The sequence below is a fragment of the Pan troglodytes genome, chromosome 15 (assembly GCF_028858775.2).
Source record: "Pan troglodytes isolate AG18354 chromosome 15, NHGRI_mPanTro3-v2.0_pri, whole genome shotgun sequence".
In the NCBI taxonomy this organism is placed as follows: Eukaryota; Metazoa; Chordata; class Mammalia; order Primates; family Hominidae; genus Pan; species Pan troglodytes.
The window spans coordinates 89,633,812-89,660,927 of record NC_072413.2 but is presented as its reverse complement, the minus strand read 5'-3'; the positions used below and the strand labels follow the sequence as shown (position 1 = coordinate 89,660,927).

At 39.0% G+C, this 27,116-nt stretch overlaps 1 protein-coding gene across 2 annotated transcripts in view; it reads left to right on the top strand.

Moving 5' to 3' along the window:
- CATSPERB (cation channel sperm associated auxiliary subunit beta) overlaps positions 1 to 27,116 on the top strand; it is a 150,239-nt gene that overhangs the window by 72,369 nt on the left and 50,754 nt on the right. For both annotated transcript variants that reach the window (XM_016926611.4, XM_054665794.2), the window contains 2 exons: positions 14,437 to 14,591; positions 17,108 to 17,262. In XM_016926611.4, the coding sequence (XP_016782100.1) occupies positions 14,437 to 14,591; positions 17,108 to 17,262 (310 nt within the window). The remainder of the gene's footprint in view (positions 1 to 14,436; positions 14,592 to 17,107; positions 17,263 to 27,116) is intronic.

Sequence of the window (27,116 nt, the reverse complement as noted above, 5' to 3'; positions counted from 1 at the left end):
CTACAGAAGTAGGATCCTATGGATAGTCCTAAAGAAAGGCAACACTAGGTCACCATGCTATGTTCTCATTTACCATTTCAGAGATATTTTACTGTCCCAAAAGCCAAATAATAACAGCTGCCACTTGTCAAGCTACAATTGTGCTCAGCATGTTACAAATATCGTCTCATCTGATATTCAGAACAACCTTGCTGAAGTAGGTAATGTTAGCTTACTTTTGCTGATTACACTGATACAACTGACACACAACCAGTAATGGTGGAGTTGTGTGAATGATACACTGCTCTCATCTCTTTCATTTGGTAATCTTGTGCTTTCATTGATCAAGTTTATATATCTCCTATCAGTGTTTGCATAGCAAAAGAAGTAGTTAATTTTTAAGTATAATTTTATTTCTTAACTAACAAATATTGATTTTACATATTCATGGGGTACAAAGTACTATTTTGACACATATAATGTAGAGTGATCAGATCAGGGTAATTAGCATATCTGTCATCTCAAACATTTATCATTTCTTTATGTTGGGAATGTTCAATATCCTCCTCCTAGCTATTTTAAACTATATAACATATTAGTGTTAACTATGCCATCCTCCAGTGGTATAGAACACTAAAATTTATTCTTCCTATCTGGCTGTAATTTTGAACCCTTTAGCAAATCTCAAAACAGTTAATATTGATTGACCTTAATGATAGTTGCCTACTCCTTTCCAACTCAGTTGAATTTTGCTAACCAACCTAGGACCCTAGAGTGATAAAGGGACATGATTCTCAATTTATTTCTGTATGTTTGCGACCTGCACTTTCATTTTATTTTGTCTTTCTATTATTGAGTCTTTGAGATCTTGTTTTGTTGAATTTAATTTATTAAGATTTTTTGAGGCAGAATATGGAAGTAAATTTACCTCCTATCTTGGGATGTGCTTTGTCTCAACTTGATTCTTTTTATCTTTTACAAGCTGTTAGTTTCTTCCTTCTCTTCCCTTCCTTTTTTTAAAAATATTTTATTCTTAATTTTTGTGGGTACATAGTAGGTGTATAAATTTATGGGATACATGAGATATTTTGATACAGGCATACACTGTGTAATAATCATATCGGGGTAAATGGGGTATCCATCACATCAAGAATTTATCCTTTATGTTACAAACATTCAAATTATATTCTTCCAGTTATTTTAAAATATATAATAAATTATTATTGACTGTAGTCACTCTGTTGTGCTGTCAAATACTAGATCTTATTCATTCTATGTAATGATATTTTTGTACCCATTAACCATCGCCATTTTCCCCCTACATAATGCCCCACTACCCTTCCCAGCCTCTGGTAACCATTATTCTACTCTCTATGTCTGTGAGTTCCATTTTTAAAATATTTAGTTCCCTCAAATAAGTGAGAACATGCAAACTCTGTCCTTCTGTCCCTGGCATATTTCACTTAACATCATGTCCTCCAGTTCCAATCATGTTGTTGCAAATGACAGGATCTCATTCTTTTTATGGCTGAATAGTACTCCATTGTGTATATGTACCATATTTTCTTTATTCATTCATCTGTTGATGGACACTTAGGCTGCTTCCAAAGCTTCACTGTTGTGAATAGTACTACAATAAACATGGGAGTGTAGATATCTCTTCAATATACTGATCTCTTTTTTGGGGGGTATATCCTAGCAGTGGGATTGCTGGATCATATGGTAGCTCTATTGTTAGTTTTCTGAGGAACCTCCAAACTATTCTTCATAGTACTAATGTACTCTCCATTGTACTAATTTATATTCCCACCAACAGTGTACAAGGGTTCCCTTTTCTCCACATCCTCACCAGCATTCATTATTGCCTGTCTTTTCGATAAAAGCTATTTTAACTGGGATGAGATGATAATCTCATTGTAGTTTTGATTTGTATTTCACTGATGGTCAGTGATGTTGAGCACCTTTTCATACGCCTGTCTGCCGTTTGTATGTCATCTTTTGAGAAATGTCTATTCAGATTTTTGCCCATTTTAAAATCAGATTGTTAGTTTTTTCCTATTGAGTTGTTTGAACTTTTTATATATTCTAGTTATTAATTCCTTGTCAGATGGGTAGTTTGCAAGTATTTTCTTCTGTTCTGTGGATTGTCTGTTCACTTTGTTAATTGTTTCTTTTGTTGTGCAGAAGCTCTCTAACTTGATGTGATTCCATTTGTCCGTTTTTGCTTTGGTTCCCTGTGTTTGTGGGATATTACTTAAGAAATCTTTGCCTAGATTAATGTCGTGGATAGTTTCCTCAAAGTTTTCTTTTAGTCGTTTTATAGTTTTTTTATAGTTTTTAGATTTAAGCCTTTAATCCATTTTGTTTTGATTTTTGTGTGTGGAGAAAGAGGTCTAGTTTCATTCTTCTGCACATGGATATCTTCTGCATATGGATATGGATGGCCTAACATATGTTCTATTTATTTCAGAATGATCTATGTGCTGAGGAGAAGAGCGTGCATTCTGCAGCCATTGGTTGACATGTTCTGCAAATATCTATTAGGTCCATTTGGTCTACAGTGCAGATTAAGTCCAATGTTTCTTTTTTGATTTTCTGTCTGGATGACCTGTCCAGACAGAAAATCATGTCCAAAGGTGAACATGGGTTGTTGAATTCTCCAACAGTTATTGTATTGGGATCTATCTCTCTCCTTAGCTCTGATAATATTTGCTTTCTCTATCTGAGTGCTCCAGCATTGGGTGTATATATAGTTATAATTTTTATATCCTCTTGCTGAATTGACCCCTTTATCATTATATAATGACCCTCTTTGTCTCTTTCTATAGTTTTTGTCTTGAAATCTATTTTGTCTGATATAAGTATAGTGACTTCTGCTCTCTTTTGGTTTCCACTTGCCTGGAATATATTTTTCCATCTCTTTATTTTCAGTCTATGTGTGTCTTTTTAGGTGAAGTGTGTTTCTTGCAGGCAACAGATCACTGGGACTTTTTTTAAAAAAATCCATTCAGGCACTCTATGTCTTTTGATTGGAGAGTTTAGTCCATTTACATTAAATATTGTTATTGATAAGTCAGAACTTACTCCTGACATTTCATTTTTTTCTGATTGTTTTGTGGTCTTCTCTTCCTTCTCTTTTTCCTTCCTATCTTCCTTTTAGTGAAGGCAATTTTCTCTGGTAGCATGTTTTAATTTCTGTCTTCAAGCTCACTGATTCTTTATTCCGCTTGATCAATTCTTCTATTAATTTCTTGCTTTTATTTTTTGCATATCTGTTGTATGTTTTTAAATTCTAGGTTACCATAATATCTTATAACCCATTATTTTAAACTGACATGTCTTGAAAAGTTGTTGTAGTTATTATATTTGATCAGTTTGTCTTTTAGTTTTTCTACTCAACATGAGTAGTTTACATACCATAATTAACATGTTATAATATTCTGTGTGTTTCTGTGTACTTACTATGACCAGTGAGTTTTGTACCTTCAGATGATTTCTTATTGCTCATTAATATCTTTTTATTTATGCTTGAAGTATTCCCTTTAGCATTTCTTATATGGCAGGTCTGGTGTTGATGAAATCCCTCAGGTTTCTTTTTTTATCTCAGAAAATATTTCTTTTTCATGTTTAAAGGATATTTTTGCCAGATATACCATTCTGGGATAAAAGTTTTAAAAAATATATGTCATGCCACTTTTTCCTGGCCTGTAAGGTTTACACTGAAAAGCCTGTGCCAGATATATTGGGGCTCCTTTGTATGTTATTGATTCTTTTCTCTTGCTGCTTTTAGGATCCTTTCTTTATCCTTGACCTTTGGGAGTTTCATTATTAAATGCCTTGAGGTCATCTTCTTTGGCTGAAATCTGTTTGGTGTTCTGTTACCTTCTTGTGCTTGAATATTGATATATTTCTCCAAGTTTGGGAAGTTCTCTGTTATTACTCCTTTGAATAAATGTTCAATCCCTATCTCTTTCTCTACTTCCTCTTTAAGGCCAATAACTCTTAGATTTGCCCTTTTGAGGCTAATTTCTAGATTTTACAAGCATGCTTCATTCCTTTTTATTCTTTTTTCTTTCATCTACTCTAATTGTGTATTTTTAAGTGGGTTTTCTTCAAGCTCACTAATTCTTTATTCTGCTTTATCAATTCTGCTATTAAGAGACTCTGATAATTCTTCAGTATGTCAATTGTATTTTTCAGCTCCAGAATTCTGCTTGATTCTTTTTAATTGTTTCAATCTCTTTGCTAAATTTATCTGACAGGATTCTGGATTCCTTCTCTATATTATCTTGAATTTCCTTGAGTTTTCTCACAACAGCTATTCTGAATTCTCTGTCTGAAAGGTCACATATCTCTGTCTCTCCAAGATTGGTCTCTGGTGCCTTATTTTGTTCCTTTGGTGAGGTCATGTTCTCCTGGATGGTCTTGATGCTTCTGGACATTGATTGGTGTCTGGGGATTAAAGAGTTTGGTATTTATTGTAGTTTTCACAGTCTGGGCTTGTTCGTACCTGTCTTTCTTGGGAAAGCTTTCCAAGTATTCAAAGGAACTTGAGTGTTGTGATCTAAGTCTTTGCTCACTGCAGCTGAATCTGCATTAGGAGGTACCTCAAGCCCAGTAATGCTTTGGCTATTGCCAACTTGTAGAAGTACTGCCTTGGTGGTCTTATGTAAGATCCAGGAGAACTTGTATTACCTGTATTACCAGGTATTACAGGAAGAGACTGTATTACCAGGTATTACAGGAAGAGACTGTATTACCAGGAAGAGACTTTTGTTCTCTTACCTTACTTTCCACCAAACAAATAGTGTCTCTTTCTCTGTGCTAAGCTGCCTGGAGCTAGGGGAAGGGTGATGCAAGCACCCTTGTAGCCACCACCACTAGGACTGCACTGGGTCAAACCCAGAGCCAGCACAACACCAGGTCTTGCCCAAGGCCCACAGTTTCCACTGCCTGGCTACTACCTATGTTCGCTCTAGGCCCAAGAGCTCTATAATCAGCAGGTGATGAGTCCAGCCAGGGTTATGATCTTCCCTTCAGGGCAGTGAGTTGCCCCCAGCCCCAGCTAGGTCCAGAGATGCCGTCTGGAAGCCAAGGAAGTTGAGACCCTTAGAGTCTATGTGGTATTCTATTCTACTGTGGCTAAGCTGGCACCCAAGCTGCAAGACAAAGTCTTTCTTACTCTTCCCTCCTTTATCCTGAAGCAGAGCAGTCTCTCTCCATGGCCACCACCACCCCAAGCCCATGGCAATTACCCCCTGGCTACCGCCACTATTCACTCAAGGTCCAAGGGCTCTTCAGTCAGCTTCTGGTGAATGCTGCCAGTCCTGGATTTCTCCTTTCAGGGCAGTGGCCCCACTCTGGCCCAGGGCAGGTTTAGAAATGCCACACAAGAGCCAAGGCCTGGAATCAGAGACCCCAGGAGCCCACTTCGTGAATTGTCCACTGAGGCCAAGCTGGTACCCAAGCTGATTTCTGGTTCTTATAAAGGTGCTTTCTTGTGTGGATCGTTGTTCAATTTGATGTTCCTGCAGGGGTGGATAATCACTGGAGGCTCTATTCAGCCATCTTGCTCTGCCTCCTCTCTATAATCCCTCCTTTTCTAATCTTCCCTACTCCCCTCCTCTGCTCACCCACCTCCTTCTTTATCCCTTTTCCTTCCTTCTTCTTCTGTTCTTCCCACTCTTCCTGTTTCCATCAAGTTCATCATTAAAGGTGCAGCACTGGTCAGATCTTCTATTTGCTCTAACATAGTGTAGGTGAATTATTCTTGAGACCCATCTGCTTCACCTCATTTAGATAGGACTTGGACCCATTTTCTCAACTCAGTAAAGTGCCTTGGAAAGTGGTAAACCTGGCTTCACTTATGAGGGCTTGATTTTTCCCTTTACTTTTCCTTTTGATATCTTCTCATCCACTGTCACCTTCTTATATGGTTTGGCTGTGTCCCAACCCAAATCTCAACTTGAGTTGTATCTCCCAGAATTCCCACATGTGGGAGGGACCCAGGGGGAGGTAATCAAATCATGGGGACTGGTTTTTCCTGTGCTATTCTCATGATAGTGAATAAGTCTCACAAGATCTTACGGGTTTATAAGGGGTTTCCGCTTTTGCTTCCTCCTCATTTCTCTCTTGCTGCAACCATGTAAGAAGTGCCTTTCACCCTCTGTCATGATTGTGAGATCTTCCCCAGCCATGTGGAACTGTAAGTCTAATTAAATGTCTTTCTTTTGTAAATTGCCCAGTCTCGGGCATGTCTTGATCAGCAGCATGAAAAGGGACCAATACACCTTCTTACTTGTTAGAAGGGTATAACCGAGAGCCTTCAGGATTTTGTTGATTTACCTTCCTTCTCTCAATATTGCCTCAACAATGAACTATTATAGATTATTGGGTAACTTTTGAGATTGAGGTAGACTTGGAGATATCTTATTAGGTCTAACAGAAATTAGAAAAACACTGTCACCAAGACAAGACAGAGGCTGTGTTTTTTGTTTGTTGTTTTTAACACACAGCATTTTTTATTGTATAGTTTAAAATTTCTTCTGATCTCCAGTTTCTTCTGATCTTCAGTCTCTGATATGATTTTAAATGACAAAGTTTCTGATATAACTTCAAAAAGCATGGTTTTGTAGGCCTCAATATTTTGTCCTTGATGTTCACCAGCAAAAGCAGTTTTACAGTTATACAATCTCCTCTATTGGTCCTTCCTTGTTTGAGAATAAGGACAGACCACAAAATCCTGATGCTATTTCTCCAGATCTTCACCACTCAGTTTATTTATTCTCTATTCTGTCAATAAAGCTTTTGTTTAACTTATGTCAGTATCAAGATTAATCCATGTGGTTTGTATGTCTGAATCATGTGTTGAGACAGCAGCTGTGTCAACCTAAGATTCTGGTGATCAGACTTTATATGATTGTGAAATAAATGAAAGTAATTGTGAATATTGTTAGGAGCACAATGTTGAACATTTCCAGTATTCCAGAAAGCTCCCTCTTGCCTCTTGCTGCATTTCTTTTTTTTTTTTTTTTTTTTTTTTGAGACAGAGTCTTGCTCTGTTGCTCAGACTGGGGTGCAGTGGTATGATCTCAGCTCACTGCAACCTCCGCCTCCTAGGTTCAAGCGATTCTCCTGCCTCAGCCTCCCGAGTAGCTGGGATTACAGATACCTGCCACCATGCCCAGCTAATGTTTTTTTTTTTTGTATTGTTAGTAGAGACAGGGTTTCACCTTGTTGGCCAGGCTGGTCTCAAACTCCTGACCTCAAATGATCTGCCCATGTAGGCCTCCCAAAATGTTGGGATTACAGGCATGAGCCACTGTGCCCAGCCTAATGGTATTTCACTGAAGATTTAGTTTGCATGAGTAATAATGTTAAGTATATTTTCATGTGTTCATTTTTATATCCTTTTTTGCAAATTCTTTTCAAGTCTTTTTTGAATGAAGTTTTGATTTGAGTTACTTTTCTTACTGATTTCTATAAGATTTTAATGTATTACGGATATGATTTTTTGTTAGAAATATGTCTTGGAAATATCTTGTAATTAGTGGCTTGTCTTATTTACCTTCTTCATGGTATCTTTTGAACAAAAATGATTAATTTTTGAAAGCTCAATTGATCAATCTTTCCTTTTATGGTTAGCACTTTTTACTTCTTGTATTCTATTTAAGAATTCTTTGCCTATCCCAAAGCTATGAAGATATTCTCCTGTTTTCTGGAAATTGGTTGTTTTAGATTTTATATACAGATCAAAGTAAAATCTCTAATTTTGTATATGTCATGAAGTGAGGTTCATTTTTTTCCCTGTATGACGACCAGAGCCTCTACTCTGGCCTTGAATTGAATATTCATCCTAAGCTTTTCTTTCTGCTTTTGTAAGCTCTCCAGTATATCCATAGAAGTCATGCCACCCCACAATCTTTGTAAAAATTATGGTTGTCATTGTAATTAACTGCAGCTACTCCAATGCACCACCTCAAGTCTTGCCCTCCACAGACACTGCATCCCACACTCGCCACAGAGATAATTTGAGTAATTGTGAAGCCCTTGCTTGCTATGGTTTGCCAGGCATAAGTGGTCATCTGTTCACTCATTAAGTATGTAAGCAACCCAGTCCCAGAATCCCACCATTATATTCTATGCCCTAGGGACACTGTAGGTAAAAACACTATATCAGTTTTGGACCATGCAGGAAACATAATTCCTCTCAGGTGTTTTACCTGAAGAAGCTTTACAAGGGGACTATTTGCAGAGGGCAGACATAGTTAAAGGGAGCAACAGTGATCGTAAAATATCCAGAGACTAGCAATGGAAGAAAGATGTTACAGTCTCTTTGCTTAGAGGGGGGATAAGATAGATAGATGGCATTACTAAAGCCCAGTCAAAGCTGGAATGGAGTAGGGACCACCCTTTAAGAGGTGTAATCTAGGAAGCTCACAGCCACCACAGAACCACACCACCAAAGCAAGAAGAAAGAGGATGAAAACTACCTTAACTTCTGTCTCCTTCTCCTTACTTAACTCCTGCTGCTGCATTTCATTTGCCAAGCCCAATCAGGAGTCAACTGGAAACAGCACAAAGATTGCAATTCATAGAAATCAGTCTTCCATTGCACCAAACAGGAAAGAGAAAGTCTGAGAGTGGATCTGGAGGAATGGCCAAATAGAGAATAAACAGCACATATTGTGAAATAAAAACCAAAATAGACCTAGCAAGATAATGTTGGAAACAGTAAAAATAACACCTAAGAAACTAAATTGTCAATAAAAATCATAGAATATTAAAAATTATAAATATAAACTATAGAAACATACACAGATGTAAAATGAACAAATAAGTGGAGAAAATCTAAAATAATAAATATAGATGCTAAAGATTCAGGAACTGCAAAATTGTAGGAATTTCTAGTGATGAACAAAAATTGTGGCTGTATGTTTCTCTCTTTTATCTACAGTTTCTGGCATAGTATAGCCCTCTGATAGAAATGGGTGGGTGGATGGATGGATGGATGGATAAATACAAAAAACAGAAAGAACAGAGGAAACCAAAATCAATAATGACATTAATTTTTTTAACTAAAAGCAAAACAAACCAACACTAAAAGCAGAAACACTCTTCGAAATGGGAAATGTAAGTCAATTTTAAAGAAACAAAAATCAAGCCAGCCTTGGATTCTTCTGCTGCAACAATGCCTGTTGCATATTCTAATATAGAACCTCCAAAAAAATTAGTTTCACCTAAGAATTTGGAACCAACTCAACTCATTATTCATATTCATATTCATTTTCTAAAAGAAAAACATAGAATTCTTCTACAACAAATTATGGTGATTCCTTCCATGACACTGGTTTTACTGATAAACATATGTCCTATTGCTTTATTTTCTTCTCTGCACACACAATAACTTTGTTTGAAAGCATTTTAAGCAGCAATAAAACTCAACATGTATTGCACCAATGATCTAGGAAGTTCAGTTAAAGTGATGACACTTTATAAAAGTTATAAATAACTGATTTATAAATATTTATAAAGTTATAAATAACTGAGACAAAGTACATGCATGGGTAGGCAATTGACCACTATGGTTTGAGTGCCCTCTGGCTGACAATGATTGTAAGACACATCAATTATAAGACGTGTCTCAATTCCCAAGCTGTTAACATGTGAAACATGCATTTCTTGCCATATTTATCCACAAAATATGGCATATTGAACCTTAGCAATTACAACAGCAAAGTTTTGCTACTGAAAAGCTCACGGGAGCATAAGAAAAAGCCTGACTACATGTGATTCAGAGGAAATAATTATAAATATTATTGACACAAAAAATAAAAACACAGTGAGAGTCTCTCAGAACCACATGATAAAATAATCAAGAATTTAAAAGACAAGAGGAATAACAAAAAGTTAAAACTAAAAAGCCAAGGTTTTGCCATCCCTAAAAGGCAATCCAAAATACTATCTCTTTATCTGAGTATAACTTTACATGGAGTTAGGAATTTTTTTGGAATCCTTTATTGTGATCATTCATGGAATTTTTTTAAATGTGCATGCTGGTGGGCGTCTGTAATCCCAGCTACTTGGGAGGCTGAGGCAGGAGAATCGCTTGAACCCAGGAGGTGGAGGTTACAGTGAGCCAAGTTCGTGCCACTGCACTCCAGCCTGGGTGACAGGCAAAACTCTGTCTCAAAAAAAAAAAAGTGTGTACAATACAAGTCTTAAAAAGCAAAAGAAGGCTAGATGTGGTGGCTCATGCTTGTAATTCCAGAACTTTGGGAGGCCAAGGTGGGAGCATCACTTGAGCACAGGAGTTCAAGACCAGCCGGGGCAACAATCTCTACACACACACACACACACACACACACACACACACACACACACATATGTATACATTTAAGTTTGTGTATATGTATTAAAGCAAAGGAAACAGAATAACCCATAAAAATAGACATGAAAGAGAGAAAAGACATAGCAGAAAATGTACAAAGCATAAAATAGAATAACCAAAAGTAGAGCTGGTCTACAGTTATCACCATAAATGTTTATTTATTCAGCAGCATTTATTGAGTACCTCGTATATGCCAGGTACTGTTCCAATCACTAAGGGTACAGCAGTCTCTTTTCCTGTGGAACTTACACACTTGTCAGAAGACACTGATAATTAACAAATAAACCAAAATAGGCTGTATGTAAGATAAATGCTACACAGGAAAAAAAAAAAAAAGCAAGATAGGTGAATGGGAAGTGCCAGGTGAAGCGTGTGTTGCGTTGTGTGGTGTAGCATGTATTGTGGTCTGGGTGAGTGGCCTTGAAGCAGATGAGGGAATGAGCAGATATCCGAGGTAATCTACATTTCTCCATTAAAGACAGAGTCTTATTTTGGATTTTAAAATCTTGAAATATATTGCCAGGAGTGAAAAACTTAAAGCTAAAGTGGAGAGAAAAAAATATAAATAAAGATTTGAACAAGTATGTGAAACACACTGGGAGAGAAAGCAGAGGCAGTAATGTTCATATTCACACAGAGCAGGAATTTTAGGCTGAAAGTATTCAATAAAAAAAGTTCTTTCTGTGATAAAATATAAATAGTACAAATATATCATATTGAGTCAATGCTCTAAAAGAATACAAGATATGTAAATATACAAAAATGAACTATAAGGAACATGAGAAGGAATCAACTGAAGTGCCAAAGTAGAATACATTTGAAATTGACAGTGTTAAATCTTTAATACATGAAGATCAAGATAAGACTATAAGGGAACATTCCATGTAGAGGAATTAAGATGTTGTGTTGAAATATAGGGCACATGTAGTATACTATAGCTAAATTTCCTAGGGATGACTTATTGATGATAAGACCAAGCAGGTAAACTGAACCCAGTTTTCCATTTGAGTCAAGCTAAAGAATTTCATCATGCCATTAAAAGATTATTAACATAATCATATTTGTATTTTAGAAAGATCATATGGGGAATATACTGGAAAATGTAAGATTTTTGGCCAAGTGATATGTTGATAAGAGGCTATTTTAAAAGCTGAAATGTGATGATGAGGGTCTGGATTAGAAAAGTGGCCACACGTATGAAGAAAACAGTGGCAAATTATGAATGAAACCAGTGGGAGTTTGTGAAGGATTGGCTGTGAAATAGGAGGAAGTGTGTATAGTCAAGAGTTACACATAGGGCAACTGGATGAGTAATGATACGATGAACATCATCCGTAGAACACGGTACCCAAGGGACTTCCATTTCCAATTGTGGCATCAGTTTGCTGCTGAGAATAATTTAACAAAATACTTAGATAAATTATTTTTTAAATTGATAACCTGAAAAGCTAATAGAAACAACCAGGCCAAACTCTAAGGGAAAACAAAACCTTGGTGATATGGTTTGGCTGTGTCCCCAACTAAATCTCACCTTGAATTGTAGCTCCCATAATCCCCACGTGTTGTGGGAGGTACCTGGTAGGAGGTAATTTAATCATGGGGGCAGGCCTTTCCCGTGCTGTTCTGGTGATAGTGAATAAGTCTCACAAGATCTGATGGTTTTATAAAAGGAGTTCCCCTGCATAAGCTCTCTTGCCTGCTACCGTGTAAGATGTGACTTTGCTCCTCATTTGCTTTCAGCCATGATTGTAAGGCCTCCCCCAGCCATGTGGAACTGTGAGTCAATTAAATCTCTTTCCTTTATAAATTACCCAGTCTCGGGTATGTCTTTATTAGCAGCATGAAAACAGGCTAATATACTTGGAGAGGTAAAGAGGGCACACAGTACAAAGTCCTTTTGACCTGAAGAGATTTACAAATTCCTGCAAACTTAGACTTTGAATTTGGTGGACTAATGAAGAGTTATGGCCCTGAGTCTACCCAGGTAGTGAGAATATAGATGGTGTGCCCCACCATACACCAGAACCCCTGAGGGCTCTACCCTTACAATAAAGATTAATCAGAGGTAAATCCATACACACTCACACATATCCCCAAGGAATACAACAAAGTTGTCTTGTTAAGTGGGTAGGAAAAGAAAAAGAGAGAAAAAAACCTGTCTGAGAGGTTATGGCCATTGGAAGGCCCCTGTGAGATTTGCAGCCCTGATTTGCATTGTCTGGGATTACAGGTGCCCACCACCACACCCAGCTAATTTTTGTATTTTTAGTAGAGATGAGGTTTCACCATGTTGGCCAGGCTGGGGTCCACCTCCTGACCTTAGGTGATCTGCCCGCCTCAGCCTCCCAAAGTGTTGGGATTGCAGGCATGAGCCACTGCTCCCAGCCATTCATGATTTTTTAAACAAACATTTATTAAAGCATGAATAGAATGTAACTTCTTGATTAAGAGTATCTAGGGGGGAAAGAAGCTATAGCAAATATCCAATCATATTTTCTAATAACACACCAAAAGCTTTTGCTATGTCATCTACCACTGCCTCTATTCATCATTGTATTGGAGGGCTGAATTAGTCTAGACAGGCAAGAACAATATATTAAAAAGTGTGAGATTGGAGAGGAAGGAGCCCAGCTATTCCTGTAACAGATTATCTAATTGTGGAGATAGACAACCTCAGGCTCATGTAGCTGAAGCAGAGTAAGCATTGCAGAAAGTCATAGGAGATAAGGTCAGAGAGGGACTGGAATTCATACCACGGTGGCCCTTGGAGGGCATTGCAAGGATTTTGACTCTTACTGAGAGAGAGGTTGAAGCCATGGAGAGTTTTGATGAGGGGAGTGGATGAAGTGACTTAACATTTTGAAAGTGTTACTTTGGATGCTTTTTTGAGAACAGGCTGAAGGGAGCTATGGGCAGAATCACGGAGACCAATTCGGAGGCACAAGAGAGATGACAGTGGCTTGTACAGGGTGATAGTGGTGACAGAGGTGAGAAGTGGATGGAGTCTACATATATTATGAGGCTAGAGTCAATAGGATTTCTGATGGATTCGATGCAGGGTATGAGAGAGAGGAATTAAGAATGACATTGAGGTTTTTGGGCTAAGCAACAGCAATAATGCAGCTGCCATTAATGAAGGTGAGGAAGGCTGGGGCTGGAGGAGGTTTGCGTGAGGATCAGGAGCTCAGTCTGGAATGAGTTCACTTTGAGAGGCCTAACCAACATCGAATGAAGCTGTTGGAAGGCAGTTAGCTACATAAGCCTAGACTTCAGGGAAGAGCACTAGATGGTAGACTTAAATTTGGGAATTATCCATCTAAAGATGGATTTAAAATCCTAAAACTGAATGAGATCTCCAAAGATAGTGAGAGAAGTAATCTAAAAACTGAGTCCTGGACACTCCAATGTGTAGAATGAGCTAGGAGAGCCTGAGCTAACTGGGTGGGTTTGGGTGGGATGCAGTGTGCAGAAATTAGTCTTTTTCATCCTGAGCCATGATCTTTCACTCTAGCTCCTTCCAAGGGAGGGGACCCTGTCTCAGGACCACTGTCTGTTTGGCTAAGTGAATGCTGCGGCACCATCTGATTACTGACAGTGCCTCTCAACGTGGCGCCCTAAGGATGAGAGAACCACAGGATGCCCAGTTTGGTTCAACATATTAATCCTAGTATAATTTAATGACCAATGTCTACTGATGATTCCCCTTGCCTTCCTAAGGATTGTTTTCTTGCTGACTTTTACCTCTTCAGGAATCTGATTTGCTGGTAATAGGAAGAGAAACCACTACTAGAGAGACCTAACCGCTTTTCCTCTAGATCTCTTAATTAAACATCCCCTCTGTTTGTTTCTTCCCCTACTTCAGTGAACAGATTCTGTAGTGACGTGGAGTCTGGAAAAGGCTTTCCAGGGACTTAACAAAAGCTAACATGCATTTTCCTAATTCAGGAGTCTCAGGGCCCTACTTCCACCTCTTAGTTTAAATGAAGGTGTCTTTACAAGGTATGATATTAAAGTTTTTCGACTTCTGTTACATCAGTATCAAGACACTTCTCTATATTTCCTAATAGGAATGGGAAGATACAGTGCAGTCGGAAGTGTTACTGAGAGAATTTTCACATTATACTATGATCACTTGGGATTCCTACATAAGCTGACTCTGGGTCGCTTTGAAGCTAGTGGACCACCCACAGCCTTTGGAAATTCTAGAAATCTTTTTGGACAGGTCAGTATATAATGCATTGAAACAGTTTGCCTTATTTTAAGAATAGATGCCACATTCAATACATAGAATAATGGGAAAATGGGAAAGTATTTTCCTTGGGACAAACTCATTAATGCAGTTTGCTCTATTTAACTAAAGGAAGAACCTCCATGTGCCACAAACATCTCCAAATCTTCTTCCAAGTCCCATATGGAGTTATATAGCTTCAATTCCACCTAGAATATCTTCATGCAAATATCTTCACAACAGAACACCACTAAACATTCTAAGCTAGAACCATTACTTCTAAGCTAGAACCATTACTCCCAACCCAGGCCAAGGTAGGATTGATTCTCTACCTCTTAAGGTTGTCCCTGAAGAAACATGGGTTGTGAGGCCAGGCGCCATGGCTCATGCCTGTAATCCTAGCATTGTGGGAGGCTGAGGTGGGTTGATCGCTTCAGCCCAGGAGTTGGAGACTAGCCTGGGCAACAAGGTGAAACCCCATCTCTACCAAAGAATTAAAAAATTAGCCTGGTGTGGTGGCATTCATCTGTAGTTCCAGCTTCTTGGGAGGCTGAGGCAGGAGGATCACTTGAACCTGGGAAGTTGAGGCTGAAGTGAACTGCGATCACGCTGCTGAAGTGAGCTGTGATCGTGCCACTGAACTCCAGTTTGGGCAACAGAGCAAGACCCTGACTCAAAAAAAAAAAAAAGGAACATGAGCTGTGGTCTACCTTTCTTCTTTCCTATTAACCCTTCTCCCTGGTTTCTTCTTTTTCTAGTGACAACAAAAAAAGGAGTTATCTTCTTTACAGATGACACTTGATACCGGTTTTTATAATAGTTTAATGTATAATATGCTGCTTGTGAAGGTAGCTCATCCTTGGGCACCAGTTACAAAACTGGACACTCTCAAACCATCAGCAAATTATCAAACATTTTTGACTGGGGTTAGTAAAACCTGCCCTTTGACTTAAAGGAAAAGGAACAAAAGATGAATCTGGTTTTAAAAGATCATTCCAATTACCAGGCCAAAGCTGCAGTTGAGAGGATGGTGTTTATCTTCCCCTCTCTGAGACATGCATAGAGAATGAGGGCAGGAACTTCCATGGGAGAGTTAAGATGCCACATGTGACTCCCTGTGTCTTTGCCCAAGTCTGGGGTGTGAGTTCCGCATTTATACAAAGCGAATGATGTGAGCAGGAGGGTAGAACTAACTTTAAAAAAGCATTTACCTCATTTTTCACCAACTTCACAATTTGTAGAAAGTGTCTTAGTTCCCTTATGTGAAAGTTTAAATTATTAAAAGAAAAAAAACCCCTACAGGTATTTGTATACTTAGGACAAGTTTGACGAAGCCATACTCAGCAATATCACTTCCCTCTCCACAAACTATGCATGCGTTCTCTCTGGATAAAAATAATCGCTGGCTCTTATTACAGTGTTGGAGCTCTCAATCTTTATAATGACGATTTATTCCTATTTCACTTATGAAGAAAGCGAGGCACAGACAGGCTGGTTAGTTATTGGGATTAGACATCTATCCCAGGCAACTGGCTCCGGGGCCTGTGCTCTTAGCCACCTGCTGCCTTTCACTGGACTTGCATACACTTTCCCTAGGATACACTTGCCACTCCCAGGCTACAGTGTCATACAGAATTCTAAAGATGTTTAGCCATTTCAGTGATTTTCAAGAGTCCTCAAGCCATTTGGCTCAATCCCACATTGATTTTCCTGGCATCTATTTCCCATTTCTCCTCAGTGCACTCCCAAAATTCAGTAACTAGGAAAAAAAGCATGACAGAAGATGAGTCTTGGAGGCACTATGGGACGGATGTGTCCCCAACCAGTCTGCACGATCTACCACCCACACCTTGTCTCATAGCAACAAAGTCAACTCCAGCAGCCCCTTTGGGGATGGCCCCTACCTCTCTTCTCTCCCCTAAAAGTTCCCCAAGCAGGACAGGGTCAGGATTAGAGAAAGGTGTGTTGAAAAGAAAGACCTATAGATCAGAAATCTAGGCCAGAAGTGCCTGGGTAGACTGCAAGGGGAGGTCTGTGAGTCAGGAAAGGAGAACAGCTTATGCTGCCAGTTGGGAGACTCAGACAGCAGCTGTCCAGAGTCTCTAGCACGAGATCAGGAGCAGCAAGTGAGGACAGGGATTTCACGGGCCCTTTCCTAAATAAAACTTCAAATAAGAACCCAGTTCTAAAATCTGCATCTCCAGGCTCCTCACACACCCACAATGTGAGTCAAGTTTCCATGTACCCTTTCACTCCAACCATCCACGAAGGGCATAGGAATCTTACACCACATCTTAGTCATCAGAACTTCCATTCCTCCTTAACAGGAAAATACATCTTCCCTTGCACACACATGGATGTTCCAACAGAACATGTTGACGTATTTCTCCAATTGATAAGTAAACCAGTATTGTTTTAATGTGAACTGGAAATAAATCTGTGACTTCAATTTTGTCATAATTGAAGTATAAAGTAGCTTAAATATAATATTTTCTTTTCTCTGTTTCCAGCCTCCAGATATGGGCTTTGAGACTGCGCTTGCCCCACAGCACACCTCCTTAGATGAAATTATCTTTTTTGCATATGTACCTGAGAACGAACCCCAGGAAACGATCTACAGCAAGAAGTTCAGCAATATACACTATGGAAAAGTGATACACTCTGGGTAGTGATATGCATTTATTTAGATGGCATATTGGTTTCTAGAATCTACTTTTTAAATTTGTTGAGATAGGGTCTTGCTCTGTCATCCCGGCTGGAGTGCAGTAGTGCGATGACAGCTCACTGCAGCCTCAACCTCCCAGGCTCAAGCAATGCTCTGGCCCCAGCCTCCAGAATAGCTGGGACTGCAGGCACACACCACCAAGCCCGGCTAAGTTTTGTATTTTTTGTAGAGATGGGGTTTCACCATGTTGCCCAGGCTGGTCTCAAACCCCTGAGCTCAAGGGATTCACCCACCTCAGCTTCCCAAACTGCTGAGGTTACAAGTGTGAGCCACTGCACCTGGCCAATAGAATCTAAATTTTTGGGCCTACTTTTTTGAATAATTTTCTTGGTCAAATAGAGTAAGTCTTTTTTTGACACCCCACAAGGCCAAATACATTTATAGACTCCTAGATGTTTTGCATGCTGCCCCAATTTTAGAAACCTAGGACCATTTATATCAGTGCCATCAGGCCAAGCTATAGAAATGTGTTTTGTGAGTATCAAAAATATTCTGGACAACACTGGATACTTCCTATCCACTGAGTTTACTCAAATGACAATTCTTGTATATCCTAGAGACCAACACATTTAATGTAGTGGAGGCTATCTTTTATGAAATATTGCATTGAACAATATACAGAATTCTCAGAAATGCTTACAGTAAGAGTCAATAACCCTTAAAGCTACCTTTAAGGCCTAATAACTCTTATTCAGAATATGAATTCTGGCTGGGTGCCATGGCTCACACCTGTAATCCCAGAACTTTGGGAGGCCAAGGCCAGCAGATCAGTTGAGACCAGGAGTTGGAGACCAGTCTGACCAACATGGTGAAACTCCATCTCTACTAAAAATTAAAAAAATTAGCCAGGTGTGGTGGCTCACATCTGTAATCCCAGCTACTGGGAAGACTGAGGCACAATAGTTGCGTGAACCCAGGAGGCCGAGGTTGCAGCGAGCCAAGATTGCGCCATTGCCATTGCACTCCAGCCTGAGTGAGAGAGTGAGACTCTGTCTCAAAAAAAAAGAATATGAATTATATAACCCCCAAATCTACCAACTAAAAAAGAAACAATTTCAACAATTTCAGATTACCAGAAACTCACTGCTGTGGTCTAAATATCTGTTTTCCCCAAAAATTCATATGTGGAAATCCTAACCCTCAAGGTGGTAGTATTAGGAGGTGGGGCCCTTGGTAGGTGACTAGGTCATGAGGACTCTGCCCTCATGAATGGAATTAGTGTCCTTATGAAAGAGACCCCAGAGAGCTAGCTAGGCCCTTCCACCACGAAGGACTGAAGGACAGAGCCAGCTAGGCCCTTCCACCATGGAAGGACACACATAGAAGACACCATCTATAAACCAGAAAGTGGACCCTCACCAGATACCAAATCTGCTGGCACCTTGATCTCAGACTTTCCAGCCTCTAGAGCTGTGAGAAATAAATTTCTGCTATTTATAGGCTACCTGGTTTATGGTATTTTGTTATGGCAGCCCAGATAGACTAAGATATTAACCTTGTCTCCAAGTGGTGGACTCTATTCTTATACCAGGTTGGAATCTGTATATTATATGTGTTTGGGGCTGTCAATACATATCTTGTCCCACAGCTAACAATACTTTGCACCGTGAGGCAGCTCACTCAGAAGCAGAGGTGAACATGGGAATCAGACCTAATATAACAAACATCAGCAATATTTTTTCTCATGAGGATTGTATAAATTTTGTCTCAGATAAAAGTGTCAGTAATCTCTAGAATTATTTTTTGCTCTAGGTGGATCTTTTATGTGTGATGTTCCAGATCAGCTAGTTTGTGTTTATGTAGGTGTTTTTCTATAGAAAACCTACAGAATCACTTTTTAATCTTTTAATATTAATATGAGTAATATTATACCAGTGTTTATCTTAATTTCTTATATTCTAATTATTTTTAAAAGCATATGGTCATTCTCTTAAGGATTAGAATATTTAAAAACCAGAACAGCACAATCTGTGATAAGATTCAATAACTTTGCTCTGTTTGCACAGAAACTAGGGAATGGGTAGCTTCAAGGCAGGAAATAGGAGCAAAGCCAGGGTCAGAGACCTGGAGAGCAAGTGGTACTTCAACTGGGCAGGTGAGGAATTTGGGATCCCAGTGTTCTCAGGTCGGCAGGAGGCCAAAGGCAGTTATCCAGGTAGTCAGGGCATAAGGCAGAGAGAGCCATTCACTTACTCCACCAATCATCATTTAACACTGACTACCAGCAAGGCACTGTGGCGGGTGCTGCAACAGAGTGGTGAGCATGACATTCAAGCACCTCATTCCGTGAGCTTATATTCTAGCCCCAGAAGCAGACAAGTATGTAATTACAGTTGACTAAGTCTATAAAAGGGGAGTATACAGCATCGAAAGAGTATTTTCCTGGGGCTTGAGCCCTTGTTTGGAGAATCCTAGATTCTCCTGGAATAACACCCAAGTTCCTTACTGGAACTCAAAAAGCCCCACTGACCTGGCTCCACTCTCTTGAGTGACCTCTTTGCTTTGTTCACTGTGGTGAAGTCACTCTGGTTTTCCTTTGGTTTCTGTAACACATCCTGCTCCTTTTGGCCTGGAGGCCTTTGAGCATGCTGTTCCTCTCAGCCTGGAACCTTCCCCCAACCACCACTCTCTTCCTTCATGCTTGTTCTTCTGGTCTTTTCTCAAGCCTCAGAGTTTGGGTGAAAGAAGAGAGGTGAGGTAAAGGGACAAGAAGTCCTCCTGTTGGAGACTTCCAGAGTCTTTGGTTATGGGCAATGCTACCCTTGCCACTAGTGACAACTACCCCTGCCCTGCCGGCCCCTGGAATTCTATCACTGTGCTGGGGTCCCTTCACCCTTTCAGCAGTCCTTCTGGGCAGCATATTTTTTCTTTCCTGCCTCCCCTCCACCCCCCCCCCATGACCCTTGTCCCCTAGAGATAAGCACTGTCTTGGATTTTATGTTAACATATTTTAAAGTTTTGCTTTAGAGCTTTAACACTAGTTTTATGAAATGTATGACTTGCCTTTTTCATATAACATTATACTTTTGAAATTACTCCATATTGATATATAGTCTGTAATTCACTCACATGAATATGCTACAAGTTATGTAGCTATTCTCCTATATTGTTTTGGAATCATGTCAAACTTTTCTTTCCTTCCTTCCTTCCTTCCTTCCTTCCTTCCTTCCCGCCCTCCCTCCCTCCCTCCCTCCCTCCTTCCTTCCTTCCTTCCTTTCTTTCTTTCTCTTTCCTTCTTTCGACAGGGTCTTCCTCTGTCACCCATGCTGGAGTGCAGTGGTGCAATAATGACTCACTGCGGCTTTGACCTCCCTGGCTCAAGTGGTCCTCCCACCTCAGCCTCCTGAGTATCTGGGACTACAGGCACACACGTGCCGCCATGCCCAGCTAGTTTTTTTTTTTGGTGGGGGGAGGTTGCTTTTTTGCTTTTTTTGTAGAGATGGGTTTTTGCCATGTTGCCCAGGCTGGCCTTGAACTCCTGGGCTCAAGTCATCTGCCCACCTTGGCTGTCCAAAGTGCTAGGATTACAGGTGTGAGCGACCCCACTTGGCTTTTCAATTTTACCTATGTAGAATTGATGTGCCTAGTGTGAAGTGGGAATCCAGTTTTTCTTTCTTTTTTTTTAATGTGGGTAATCTATTGTCCATACAAGCCCCTCCTTTCCCCAACTGATCTGCAGCACTGCCCTGTGATATATCCTGGTCCCGTATATGCATTTGTCCGCTCCTGTCCTCTCTCCTATTTCACTGGTGTATTTGTCTTCTCCGTGACACACTGACTAAATGACTCTAATTATGAAACACATGTGAATAACCCCCTCCCCGTGCCCTTTCTTGGCATTTGGTCTTCCATTTATATGTTAGACTCAGCTTGTCAAGTTCCATTAAGGAAAATAAAAACCCCAAAACCTAGTAATAGAAATTACCTCTTGCAACCAAACTCTGCCTTATATCACTGTTAGATAGATCTTGGGTGGGAATTTCGTGCTCTTCCCCTATCAGTAAGATAATTATCTTTCTGCTAATAATTATTAGCAGAAAAGAACTAATAATTATTAGTTCTTTTAGAATTTTAGGACCAAGACAGCTTCCTGATTCCTCTTAAGGGATAGAAGTTATTATTTCATCCTTCCCTCCTCTGTTACATGTCTTTCCCTGGGCCCTGTGGGTGAGTGTACCTTTACTTCTTCTCTGACAGTAGGTAAAAGCGTTTGCTTTATAAGGGAAAAGGGTGAGGGAGGGAGGCAGGACTTCCATGCCAGCACCCTCCTGATGCCCCCTAACCCTCAGCCACTGATCAGCTCTTTTGAGGCCTGTGTGCAAAAGCATCTAATGCCCAACCTCCTGTGGTTTAAGGCTTTTACTTCCTATGAGAGAAGGTTCAGGGAAGTAGGTGATGCTTCAGGCCTGTTTCCTCCCAACCTCTGATCCCCCAAACTACCTGCATCACCAATGGTGGCTGTCTCTGGTCTATGGCCCTTCCTCAGTCTTTGCCACGAGCCTTCCATGGAAACCAGTGGAGTTTGCAAGTGAGTGCAGACTCCCATTTGTCAGGCGCCCAAGTACTTCCAGACTCACATGCTAGCACATACCTGGCCTTTGGCCCTTTTTAACAACTTCAGCTAACTCTTACTTGCTTGTGTTGTGGTCAGCACTGTTTCTCCTTCCCATGTTCTTCCATAGGTGACACTGTCCTAGTGTTCAATCTCTCCTTGGAATGGCTTATTGCTCTGGATTTCAGCTTAGTTGGTTATCTAGTGACCTTAGTTCTCTGACAAACTAGAGAAAAGTCATGACTTTGTACTTTATCTACTTTTTGTTTTGTTTTCTTGTTTGAGTGTGTCTTTCTGCATTTAAAGCAAAAGCAGAAGTCTTATGATTGCCTTTTGTAGAGTAATCTTATATTTTTCAAATTTGCTAAATTCTTTTAATAATTCTAGTACTTTCTCTACATATTATCTTGGGTTTTGGAGTAGAGGTAAATTTTTAATTTTTTTTTAAGTTTCAGTAGCTTTAAGGGTACAAGTGAATTTTGGTTACATGGGTGAATTGTGTAGTGGTGAAGTCTGGATTTTTGGTGTACCTATCACCCAAGTAGTGTACATTGTACCCAATAGGTAGTTTTTCCTCTCTCACCCCTCCCACCTTCCCTTCTTCTGAGCCTCCAATATCATACAGGCCACTCTGTATGCCTTTGCATACCCATAGCTTAGCTCCTACTTTTAAGTGAGAACATGCAGTGTTTGGTTTTTCTGTTCCTAAGTTACTTCACTGAGGTTAATGGCCTTCAGTTCCATCCAAGTTGCTGCAAAAGATATTATTTCATTGTTTTGTATGGCTGAGTAGTATTCCATGGTGTGTGTGTGTATATATATATCACATTTTTTAAATCCACTCATCAGTTTATGGCACTTGGGTTGGTTCCATATCTTTGCAAATGTGAATTATGCTACAATAAGCATATGTATTCAGATGTCTTGTTTTATATAATGACTTCTTTTCCTTTGGGTAGATAACCAGTAGTGGGATTGCTGGATCGAATGGTAAATCTCATTTTAGTTCTTTGAGAAATTTCCATACTGTATAAATATTTTTAAGTAGATAATCGTATTACCTGCCAGTACAATTGATCCTTGAACAACATGGGTTTGAACTGTGCAGGTCCACTTATACATGGAAATTTTTCTGCCTCTGCCACCCCTGAGTCAGTAAGGCCTCCTCAGCCTAATCAAGAAGCTGACTAGGATGAAGATCTTTATGATGATCCATTCCACTTAAGAAATAATAAATGTATTTTCCCTTTCTTACGGTTTTCTTAATAACATTTTTTCCCGTAGCTTACTTTATTGTAAGAATACAGCATGTAAGACATATAACATATAAAATATGTGTTAATCAACTGTTTATGTTATTGGTAAGACTTCCAGTCAACAATAGCCTACTTGTAGTTAAATTTGGGGGGAATCAAAAGTAATATGTGAATTTTCATCTGCACAGGAGTTTGGCATCCCTAACCTCTGCATTGTTCAAGGGTCAACTATAATTTTTTTTTGTTTTTTCCTTAACGTTTCTTAGCATATTATAGCTTTTTCCTGTTATAGTGTCTAGGACCTCCAATACTTTGTTAAATAGAAGATAATGGAATTATTGTTGTTCCTGACACACTCTCTCTCTCTCTCTCTATATATATATATATATACATAATATATATATATATTTAAGCATTTCATAGTTTTCTTAAACCCTTTATCATTTAAATAAATTTATCTATTTTTCTAGTTTAAGAGATTTAGAGTTTGGGTTTTAAATTAATATTTCTCGTGTATCTATTGAGCTTATCTATAGAATTTTTTCCTTTAACTTTTTATTTAATGTTGTAAATTATATTGTGGATTTAATGTTGAACTAACCTTAAAGTCCTGGAATATACCTATCTTTGACATTGTATATTATCTGTTTTCATACATTTCTGGACTCGGTTTGCTAATATTTAGGATTTAAACATCTATGTTCATGTGGGAAGTGTACCTGTAATTTTTCTTTCTCATATTGTCCTTCTGTGGTTCTGTTAACAAGATTGTACTAGCCTCATAGACAATTGTTTTCTTTTTTTTAAAATTTTCTGGAAGAGTTTAAGACTGGAATATTTTGTTCCTTGAAAATTTGTTTTTTGAAATTGTTTGAAACTTACTTTATGGCCTAGGACTAGGCCATTCATTATGGTCAATTTCAGTAAATATTTTGTATGGGAGGCAAAATTTTACATTTATCCTCTTAGGGTGTTTTGGCTGGGCCTGAGAATTAAACTGACATAAGACAGATTAACAGAAGAAAAGCATACACATTTATTTAATGTAAGTTTTGTGTAACATAGGAGTCCTCCTAAAGAAATGAAGACCCCTGAAGAAGCAGTTGGAGTTGAACATGTATATACTGGGTTGAACAAAAAGCAGTAAGTTGTGAAAATGTGACAAGGCAAGGGGGCTTGGGCTAGGGTAGTTAACTGTGGAGAAGTGGCTAGGAAGATAAGGGTTAGTTTAACAAGGTCTGTTTGTACAAATTTCTCTTGGCTTTGGCTCCCCATCTCTAGTAATAAAAACAATGTCCTTCTCCAGGTGCAAGGAGGACACCTTCCACATGGGAGTTTTATCTCCTGCCTTTAGGTAGGTCACAGTGTCCTTTCTGCATTTGCTGGTGTGTGTGTGTGTTTTAAGTGACTTTAACTCAATTAGTGGGCTAGAGCAGATATTTTGGGGTGTTGTGTTCTGAATGCTTTCCTATTTAATGCAGTATTAATATTTATTTGTTAGATTAATCCTGTTCCTTGTGATATTGCAATTTTCTGTATCCTTAATGATTTGTTTCTGCTTGATCTATCAATTATTGAGAAAGCTGTATTAAACTTTCCTACTGTGTATACTGGATTTGTCCATTTTTAAATTATAGTTTTGTCGATTTTGCCTTGTATATTTTGAGATTGTTATTAGGTACATATAAGTTTAGAATTGTTACATCTTCATGATCAGTTGAACATTTTGTTGGTATTTAGTGACTATTTTTATCATTATAATGCTTTTTTGCATGACTGTGGCTTTTTTATTATGCTTTTTTTAACCATTTTAAGATGTACCATTCTGTAGCATTAAATTCATTCAAATCCTTTGCCCATTTTTAAATCAGGGGTTTTTTGTTATGAGTTTCAATGTTTTGTTTTTGTTTGTAGCTTTTTTTGTTATTGATACATGGCATCAGCCTTCTTTGGATAATATTTTCATGGTATACTATTTCAATCCTTTAACTTTCACCTGCTTTGTATATCTGTCATAAAAGACATAAATGAATTTTGTGGTTTTAGCCAATTTAACAATTTCTGTCCTTTAGTTGGAGAGTTTAGTTCAACTACATTTATTATTTTTACTAATATATTTGTCTTCATTCCTACCATCTTCTTTTGTACTTTCTATTTGTCCCACCTTTTCTGTGTTTCATTTTTGTCTTCTCTTCTTGCTTACCTTATTTTAAGGTTCTTTTTTCTCCTCTTTCCATTCTTTTCTTCTTCTACTTGATTGGGACTTTTACACCCGTTTTATTTTGCTTTTTCATGTTATCCAAGATTTTTACATGTGTGTTAACTTAAAAAGTCTAAAGTTACTCAATAACTTTATCTCTTTCCCACTCCATATGTAATCATTAAACTCTGGGTGTCTAGTCAGTATCTACCCTTTATATTTCTCAAGAATGAGTCCAATTCTGGTCCCTTGGTTCCTCAAACCTCAGAAGAAATATTACAGTTTCTGAAGTGGTCCCCTTGAAGAAATCCCTCTTGGCCTTTTTATTATTATTATTATTATTGTTTGTTTTTTGAGATGGAGTTTTGCTCTTGTTGCCCAGGCTGGAGTGCAATAGCGCAATCTCGGCTCAGCAACCTCTACCTCCCGGGTTCAAGCGATTCTCCTGCCTCAGCCTCCCGAGTAGCTGGGATCACAGGCATGTGCCAGCATGCCTGGCTAATTTTGTATTTTTAGTAGAGATGGGATTTCTCCATGTTGGTCAGGCTGGTCTCAAACTCCCGACCTCAGGTGATCTGCCTGCCTAGGCCTCCCAAAGTGCTGGGATTACAGGCGTGAGCCACCGCACCCGGCTGCCTCTTGGCTTTTTTGTGAGAGAGGCACTTCTCTTTCTCCATGTAGGGTGGCATGGAGATGACAGGTGAGATGCACAACACACCATTACTACTTCCTTCTTTAAATTCTTCAACTTTCATTTATCTTAAATAATCTAGCTTTCATTTAGAATGTCACTCTGGCTGTGATATAGAGAATGAATTGGAGGGTAACAATTATGGATGCACTTAGGTCATTTAGAAGGCTTTTGCAGTAGCCTAGGCTAAAATTTTTGATGTTTTAGTCTAAGATATTGATGGTAGAAATTGAGGTGAATGAATGGACTGAGAGATACATGGGAACAGACTCACCAGGACAATGGAGCAGAGCAATTTTCATTACTTTACTTCACTGTCTGTTTCTGTGCCTTAAAAAACACATCTGTGCTTGCCTTCTATTTACTGCATCCAGCTATACGTGATCTTATTGTGGTGATGCTGTCTGAGATTCTTACACTGTGCTTAAGAGGACAGGTACCTGAGGTAGGCAGACTATGGATGAGGAATAAGGCAGTATGGGAATGTCAAATGGTAGACTTGGAATTCAGAAGAGAGTTTGAAGAATAAGAATCAATAACTAAAGTTAGATGAGGGAAAAGAAGGGATTCTGAACATTATCAATGAATCTGGATCATGGAGGCCAAAAGGCTTGCAAAATCTCAACAAAGGTATAGGCTACCACCTACAATGAGATGTTAGGTACTGAATCAAAATCCTTTCACAGTAGGAATTGATTAAATATACACAGATAAAAGACACTATCTGATTGATAACAAGGGAAGTATAGTTATTGCACAAATGGTGAAATATTTGAGAAGGAACTTCTGTCATCTTGTAACAAGGTCAGTTGTTCTTAAGAATCTTCACAAAATCTTTTTTTTTTTTTTTTCGAGACGAAGTTTCACTCTTGTTGCCCAGGCTGGAGTCCAATGGCGCGATCTCAGCTCACTGCAACCTCCGCCTCCTGGGTTCAAGCGATTCTCCTGCCTCAGCTTCCCAAGTAGCTGGGATTACAGATGCCCACCACCATGCCTGACTAATTTTTTGTATATTTAGTAGAGACGGGGTTTCACCATGTTGACCAGGCTGGTCTCGAACTTCTGACCTCAGGTGATCCACCTGCCTCGGCCTCC